This window comes from Vipera berus (genome assembly GCF_964194415.1).
Source record: "Vipera berus genome assembly, chromosome: 17".
Lineage (NCBI taxonomy): Eukaryota > Metazoa > Chordata > Lepidosauria > Squamata > Viperidae > Vipera > Vipera berus.
In genome coordinates, this window is record NC_138220.1 from 1,253,036 (window position 1) to 1,261,997 (window position 8,962).

Genomic DNA, 8,962 nt, shown 5'->3' on the forward strand with positions numbered 1-8,962 from the left:
TTACCAAGGAAACAATTAAAAAAAACGAACAATTTGAAACTTTTGGATCTTGATAACGCATCTCGCCAGACAAATAAGATCAAGATTGCGGGAGATTCGTTTTTGACTCGAATCACACCCGTTGAAAGGTCTGCCTGTCACTTTGGGCTGGTTGTAAATTGTGTCTAAATCTTTATTGTTTTTTTGTTTTTCAACCAGACTCCCAGTCCGAGTGACGCAACTCTCTCTCTCTGCCAAAAAGAGGAAATGAACCTCTTGAGATGCAAATATTGAACTTTCGGTAACAGGGATCACCAGATCATATTTTCTGAAGATAAAACTCGGTGTGATGGATGCCTACAATTGTTCTCAAAGACCAATTTCGTTTCCCAGAAATGTCGTCTTCTTCTTCTTCTTCTTCTTCTTCTTCTTCTTCTTCTTCTTCTTCTTCTTCTTCTTCTTCTTCTTCTTCTTCTTCTTCTTCTTCTTCCTCTTGCCTTTCTCCTTCTCCTTCTCCTCCTGACTTTGGGCTATATTTTTTCAGTCTGGTCTACTTCAGAATTGTTAGGAGATATTAAAATTCACTAGATGGATGTCTCCTAGACAAGATAGGACATAAATATGTGCAATAATAATCCAAGGTTTTTTCTTTCTTTCTTTCTTTCTTTCTTTCTTTCTTTCTTTCTTTCTTTCTTTCTTTCTCTTTCTTTCTTTTTCTTTCTTTCTTTCTTTCTTTCTTTCTTTCTTTCTTTCTTTCTTTCTTTCTATCTTTCTTTCTTTCTTTCTTTCTTTCTTTCTTTCTTTCTTTCTTTCTTTCTTTCTTTCTTTCTCTCCATCCCTCCCTCCCTCCCTCCCAACCTCCCTGAGGTTCCTAAGAGATGATGTGAACTAGATGGCACATAATCAATCAACCAATCCATCCATCCATCTGGATTAAGTCGAAACGTGAATTTTGCAGACTGTAGAACAGATTATTGCGTAGTGAAAGGGGACACTGCCTTCCGAACATACGTCTCCGTTTACCCTGTGAATTTTCACCCGTGTTTCCTTTGCTTTGAAGGGGGAAAAAAACAAAACAGCCGCACAAAATTTAAATGGACAAAGTTGAGAGAAAACAAACGAACAAAGCCCCCCTCCCATAGATAAAATGAACATTAATTTATTTATAAGAGCGCAAAGGCAGACCCGCGAATCATTTTGGGGCATACGCGTTGATGCCGCCATCAAATAAACTCTCCTGTTCATGATTAACCGCTGAGAATCTTCGTCAATTCAAAGCCACACCCGTATCCAGGATTTATTGCAGACTCCTACGCAGGAATAATTCTACAGCCAACAGCTGGTTGAACGTAGAGCAATTTCAGCCTGGCACCTGTGAAATGAAATGGGTCAAAGTCTAAGCCGATGGATGTTTGAATCACTTGGCTTCTCCCTTTTATGGTCCATCCAATTTCTGTCCAATTTCCCAATTTGGACTTTGCAAACTAAAACACCTGGCAGTTTTGCAGCCTGGAATCTAAATGGATTCAGAACAGGACAAAACAAAAACTTAATTTGCAACTGCAGGTTTTTCAAAAGCCGCTCTCACCACTGTTATCACTGAGTAATTCTTGAAAGGGAAAAACTCAGAGATCATCTAGCCCAACCCTCCGCTAAGGACAGGACCCGTTTACCTGTAACCGTCACGTTTTAGATGCTGTATCTGCTGTATTTTATCCTACTCTTTGGTTGTTCGATTTTCGTTTTTCATTGGTTTCTATCCTCGCCAGCGTTCAATTCACTTTACAAAAAAAAGGCTGTTTAAAAATCAGTTCGATTTAGCAATTGAAATGAAGGGAATTTGCAAATTTGAGATTTCGGGATCGTGCTGGGAAACAATTCAATGACATCTGATGGGGATTTTAAAAAAACGAAACGCGATGCACATTTTTAATCCGAGGGCCCACTTTTGCCCCAACCCCCCCGTAATCCTGTGATTTGGAGCTGAGCCCTGATCAGATGATCGTCCCGTTTTTAATCTGCCCCCAAACTCTTAACGAGCTTTGCACGCTCACAAACGCAAGGCTGGGCCACGACTTTCATTTGTTCATCCGAGAGATAAAACATCCAAATGCAGGTCAGTGCAGGAGGCTCGTGGGCTCCCCCTGCGTCGCTTCTCTTTCGCGGGGGGTCAAGCTGCAAGATGCTGACCACCCACTTCTGTTTTTACTTGTTTATCTCCGGCCAAAATCATTTTTATGAATAACTCAAGGCAGCGAAGCTACTTAATACTCCTTCCTCTTCCTATTTTTCCCACAAAAAGCAACAACAGCCCTGCGAGGTGAGTTGGGCTGGGAGAGAGACTGGCCCAAAGTCACCCAGCTTAGGACTTTTTTCAGCTGGCTGTCAGCATTTTCACGGAAGAAATCAGAATTGAGCTGGAAGGGACCCTGGAGGTCTTCTAGTCCAACCCCCTGCTCAAGGTAGGAGACCTAGACCATTTCAGACAAGTGACTGTCCAGTCTCTTCTTTAAAACCTTCAGTGATGGAGCGCCCACACTGGTTGATTGTCCTCACTCTTAGGAAGTTCCTCCTTAATTCCAGGTTGCTTCTCTCCTTGATTAGTTTCCACCTGTTGTTTCTTTTCCTGCCCTCTGGGGCTTTGGAGAATTTGAGTAACTCTTTCCATAGTCTTGGTAAGGCGGGACCAAGATGTTATCTATTGTTGTGGGAAAGAAGGCAGGAAGCCCAGATCCTAGGAACCGTGAGAAAAGGGAAACATGAATTGAATCAAAGAATCATAGGGCTGGAAGGGACCTCAGAGGTCCTCCAGTCCAACCCCACACCATCTCAGTCAAATGTTTGAAAATATTCAGGATAAAATACTCAGCTAATTCTGGGGTGGGGCTGGTTCTCTTCCTTTCTCAGCCTCCCAAGCAGGAAAAGTATCTTTTATCTTAAGAAGAGAAGACGGGCTTCCTTTGAAGACGTAGGATGTTGTAGGTGTTCAAGCCTGGGACGTCAAACCCAGGAGACAGTCCCTTGGGGTCAAACGGGTAGAAGTTAAAAAGCTGACCGTCCTGGGCCTCGAGGGAAATCGAGGCAGGCCCTAACTTCAGGATGCACGGAAATTCCTTCTCAAAGACCATCTGGAAGGTACGGTCTTCCAGGTGATGGAGCTGAATCGTCCGGTAGTTCTCAGGGATGACCTTCTCGATGTGAGGTCCGAACTGCTGCATAAGCAGCTCTCCTTGGGGCCCCACCTTGATCTCGTAGAAGGTCAAGTTGGAGAAGGTGTAGTAGCCCACGTAGGGAGCAGGACTCGGAGGAGACTTGAGCTTCTTCTTGACTTCCCGGAAGGCAGACTCCAGCGAGGGAATCAGGTACTCGTAGGTCTGGGTTACGAGGTCTCCTCCTTGGGGGCGAGGACCAGCCATCAAGAGGATGAAGCTCAGGCGGAGTTTGGGGATAAGGGAGAAGGTAGCCGAGTAGCCATCGATGTCCCCGTCCTTCCGGAGGAGGTCGTAGTCCCTCTGCTCGTTGATCTCCCAAGGGGTGCCCGTCTTGTTGGCGAAGTAGTCCCTGGGGCACTTCAAGAGCGGGGTCAGCATGACCTTCAGAGTCTCCGGCTCCAGAAGATGCCGGTGATAGGTGCCCAAGAAGACCATGGCTAACTTGGCCAAGTCAGCAGCGGTGGAGAACATCTGTCCAGAAGGTCTGTACCAGCCCAGGTCGTAGAGAGGAGCCACCTCTCCACTGCCGTAGACGCCAACGGTCAATCTGGAATGGAGGCTGGGCGTGAGATCAAAGCCCGTGTCCTCCATCCCAAGATGGTCAAGGATGCTCTCGGAGACCCAGTTCTGGTAGTCGCCCTTGGCAACTTGCTCAGATAAAACGTGAGCCAATAGCGAGAAGGCCAGATTACTGTAATGGCACCTGCAGAGGAAAAGCAGAGAGGATTACTGGGTCCATCACCACCAGGAGACAGTGAGTTCTAGTTCCACCTTAGGCACGACAGCCAGCCAGGTAACCTTGGGCCCATCAACAGAAGGTGGTGAGTTCTAGTCCAGCTGGGTGCCTTTGGGTGAATCACCAGGAGACAGAGAGTTCTAGTCCTGCCTTAGGCATGAGAGCCAGCATGATTGAAATGGCCAAGGACCTCCTGCTTGAGCAGAGGGTTGGACTAGAAGACCTCCAAGCTCCCTCCCAACTCTAGCATCCTGTGTTCTGAATATAGGGACCGCTGGGCACAGGTTGGAAACCCTCAGCCCTGAGCAACACAACCAGATGAACAAGGTCAACTGAGGCCTTCTGCTCACCGGGTTCCTGGATCAGCCACCAAGACGTCATCTCGGAGAAGAGCTAGTGCTTCTCGGGTGGTTCCTTTCCACACGAGGCTGGTGGACCGCAGGCGCCTGGGAAGACCTGAAGGACCAGGAGACCCGATGAACATGGGGTCCCCTTGCGAAGAATATCAGAAAAGGGAGCAGGGGAGGGCCAGGTGGGAGATATTTCCTTGGATTGCATTACCTTAGCTCATAATTTTGTACGTTCCTTTCAACCCCTGAAAGCAACCTCATCTTTTAGGCCAGGGGTCTTCAAACTTGGCCCTTTTATGACTTGTGGACTTCCTAGAATTCCTCGCTGGCTGATGAATTCTGGGAGTTGAAGTCCACAAGTCATAAAAGGACCAAGTTTGAAGACCCCTGTTCCAGGCTATATATGTATAAAACCCTCTGCTCAGATAAGAAAACCTAGACCTTTTCAGACAAAATGTTCTCTAATCTCTACTTGAAAACCTCCAATGATGGAGCACCCACAACCTCTGGTGGCAAGCCGTTCCACTGGTTAATTGTGCTGTCAGGAAATTCCTCCTTAATTCCAGGTTGTTTCTCTCCTTGATTAGTGTCCATCCGTCGCTTCTTGTCCTGCCTTCTAGTGCTTTGGAGAAGAGGTTGACCCCCCCCTCTTTCTTGTAGGAGCAAGGCTGCTATCATGTCTCCCCTAGTCCTTCTGTTCATGGAACTACACACCCCCAATTCCTGCAGCCGTCCTTTGTATGTTTTAGTCTCCAGTCCCCTAATCGTCTTGACCTCTTGCTTGGCCAATTTTTTCCTACCTGACAGTTGGCTGACCATCCTCCTCAGGGTGACCGAAGAAGGCCTGGGGGGCAGAGCTTTGTCCTCGAAAGAGCTTGGACCGTCCCCCGAGTACGTCTGCTTGGATTCCTTGAGGTGCCCCAAGGGGTTTTTAATGGAGAAATTGGGGGCGTAGCGCTCCAACGGATCATCGAGAGAATTTATCTTTCCTTCCTCCCAAAGCTTGTGCAGCATGATGGTTAGGAACAGCTTAGAGATGCTTCCAATTCTAACACAGAGGTACAAAATCACACAATTGCATAAAAGAGCACAGTAGACAAGATTGGAGCAGCAATTCGTTTCTGCTTTCGGAGACGTTGGGGGAAGAAACCCACGCCCCCACACACACACAAATCCACGAGGCTGCAAATGTGGGCAGGCGGGTCGCCCTGCTTGTAATCCTCATTTCTCCTCTGTTCTCCAAATTAAGTCCATGTTGTTAATATTTTACAAAATGAATAGCTCTGCTTTAAGGCAGCAGAGAAGGGTACCTCCGGGCTTTGAGTTAAAACAGAGCAGAGGAAAAGCAGTAGAAAATATTGATTTTCCTCAGGAGAAAATCGTGATTCCCTAAGGAATCGGGCATTCTCACATCTAAGGTCCCCCTCAAGAGTTGGTGCTTGCATGTCTGAATTTCTGGAAAGCAACTAGAACCAGTGCAGTGCAAAAAAGACGCACGCTCGGGCTCCTGATCCTTCTCCCACATCTTCCAGTTGAGAAAAACCCCAAATCACCTGTAAATGGAATATTCGTTGGGAAGACCGGAGAGGTTACTGGATCCATTGCGTTTCCCAAAGTTACCGGTCCACAAGACGGTGTCGTTGTAGATGACAATGGCGGACAAAGCTGGGAGGCCTGGATTGCGGATTTTGTGCCGGAGGAGAGTGTCCACCTAGAGGGAATTTGGGGACCAGAAAGCAAGGAATAAAATTTTCAGACTTCTATTTCGCTTATGGCTAGAATGAATGGCTAATATTCCCATAATACTGTTCTGGCTTAGTGTGAAGGCCGCTTGCCAATCATTGTTTCTGGATAGCTTGTTGGGGGAACCCAATCATCCATAGCTTATTCAAAAAACAAGCCGCAGTTTAGCGTGATGTGTCAAGACAGCTAATGTAACTGTGCTGTGGGAACTCAACCCACAATGACTTATTCAGCAAACTAGAATTGAATCAGCTTTCCAAATGCTTTACTCCCTCTTTCATCTGATTTACAGCAGTTAAAGTCATAAAATGTGACATATAATAACGCACTGGAAATATTATGTAAAAAACCTCAAAGAGAATAGACTAGACTAGACTAGACTAGACTAGACTAGAATAGAATTGGAAGGGACCCTGGAGGTCATCTAGTCCAACCCCCTGCTCAGGCAGGAAGCCCTATACCATTTCAGACAAATGGCTGTCGAGTCTCTTCTTAAAAACTTCCAGTGTTGGAGCATTCACAGCTTACTGAGGCAAGTTGTTCCGCTGATTAATTGTTCTAATTGTCGGGAAATAACTGGACCCATTTGATTGCAACGCACCTTTTCCAGAGCGTCCTTCAGGATGGGGATGGGGTGGTCCAGTTGGACAGGATCTGGATAACGGGGACACATCTCCGCTGCTGCTGCTTGGGTGTCCGTGGTGACGGAGCCTAGCAGAAGAACCAGGGCAGAGAACAGGGTCTAAGGGCAGGAATGTGAGTCGAAGCATTTATGGAAATCCATATTCACAGTATTATGGGCTTTGTGAAGTCACCCCACCTGAGAAGGTCCAGGTGGGTTGGAGAGCCATGTGGAAACAGGAGCACCAGAACCAGGTTGGGCTGAACTATAAGTGGCCCGGAGGTACAGGTCTACAAGACGGCTGAAGCAGCGTGTTTCTCAACTCAACTTTAAGACCTGTGAACTTCATCTGTCTGAAATGGTCTAGGGTCTCCTGCTTGAGAAGGGGGTTGGACTAGAGGACCTCCAAGGTCCCTTCCAGCCCTAGAATTCCATAATCTGGTTGTCTGGTGCACCAAAGCGGTACAGAAAGCATTGTTCCAGATTTTGTGCAGCCGGATCTGGTAATTGGAGATAAAAAGCCAACTGAGATTAAAATTAATCAGCAAGCATGCTAGACGGAGCTTCCTATCATAAATGAGAGGGGGGGAGGGAGAAAGAGAGGGGGAGAGAGAAAGAGGAGGAAAGGGAGATGGAGAAAGGGGGGAGAGAGAGTGAAAGAGAGAGGGGGAAGGAATGAAATGAATATGGATGGATATGAATGAATATGGAGGAATAACATTCATCTCTCTGTCAATTTAGTTTATCTTTTTATTTAGGCTGCCAGATCTGGGCTGACCTCATTTTTATGTAGCTGGGATTTTATGTATTTAATTAGCGTCTGATTTAGCCTGACGTGCAACTGTCGCCACCCCATTAAATATGCATATTTAAATGAGGGTTTTTTTGCCCAATATTTTAAAAGAGGCCAATGAACACCCAATTTGGTCCAAAACGAACCGGGATATTATCAATAGGATAGCAATTAAAGTGAATTAGACCTTGCAGCGTTTAAAACCAAAGCCACATTAAACACAATTAATCAACCTGCAAGGGTCCTGAATCATATTAAGTGATTTTTTTTCTGCGTGACAATAAATGCTTTGTGTCCTCCCTTTTGCTCAGGTTTCATTTTAGTCCTTGACGAGTAAATTAAATTAAAGGATGAGATGTTTAGGAAAAACCCTGAGAACCTTTTCATTATTGGTTGCTAAGGTGAACCAATCCAATCAATAATAAATAAAATTCAGGGGCCATTGCTGTGCTAACGGGCAGAATGGAATCATCTATTCATTCAGATCACCGGATGTATTTAAATTAATATTGGGGAATGGACTAGAAGACCTCCAAAGTCCCTTCCAACTATTAATAATAATAATAATAATAATAATAATAATAATAATAATAATAATAATAATAATAATAATAATAATAAAAAATTATTATTATTATTATTATTATTATTATTATTATTATTATTATTATTATTATTATTATTATATTATTATTATTATATTGACTTTTTTTAAAAATAAAGGCCAGTACAGGCAGTCTTCAGCTATTTTTTTTTCATTTTTACACACTTGTAATTTACTACATCCGTACCCGAGAATTATTTTTGTTCTAGATGGCAATCACATTTTAAGTTTTGATGTGTTTCTTCCGAATGGAGATAACTTTGTTGGGCATTGCCTTCATTTTGCAAATATTCCTTTCAACCAGTTTCTGACTAGCAGGGTTGAACGTACTACGTGTCCCATCTTCCAAGGAACGTGCTGCGAAACATGGAGAAGCAAAGTGGAGAACGCCCTTGGTCTCATTTCAATGCGCCACGAACCCACCAGCTGTGATGGATCTTGTACTCACTGGACATCGCTTTGGGGAGGCTGTACTGCCACAGGAAACAGCCCGTCATGGCCACAAAGAGCAGGAAGACGACCAGGAGTGCCACATGGACCACCTTCCCTTCCATGGTGGAGAAGCGGAAGAAGCTCAGCCTAATGGCGGTCTGATGGGGACAGAAGAGAGAAGGCCAGCTGCCAACTCACGCTTGCCCTTTACCGTCGCTTGGCGCCAGCCTGCCCTGAGCTCTAGGGAGGGAGGGGGACTGCAGGTTTCAGGGGAAACTAAAAGTTTGCCGTATCTCCCTGGGATGCTGCTGAGAAAGTAACGGAGCTGCGTGCCGGTCTAGCTAGTTCAGAGAAAAGAAGAACTAGGGGGGCCTGATGTCAGTGTTTTAGTATTTGAGGGGCTGCTGCAAAGAAGAGGAGGGGGTCCACCTGTCCTCCAAAGCCCCTGAAGGCAGGATGAGAAGCAACGGATGGAAACCCATCAAGGAGAG

The 8,962-nt window shown here is 45.5% G+C and overlaps 1 protein-coding gene across 1 annotated transcript; it reads right to left on the minus strand.

Moving 5' to 3' along the window:
* Positions 1-2,915: 2,915 nt before the first annotated feature.
* On the minus strand, positions 2,916-8,593 carry LACTBL1 (lactamase beta like 1; the record flags this gene model as incomplete). Its single annotated transcript, XM_081341266.1, has 6 exons — positions 2,916-3,894; positions 4,278-4,383; positions 5,078-5,325; positions 5,831-5,988; positions 6,622-6,731; positions 8,488-8,593. 6 exons carry the CDS (start codon positions 8,591-8,593, stop codon positions 2,916-2,918), a joined length of 1,707 nt encoding a protein of 568 aa, XP_081197392.1.
* Between the last annotated feature and the right edge of the window lie 369 nt (positions 8,594-8,962).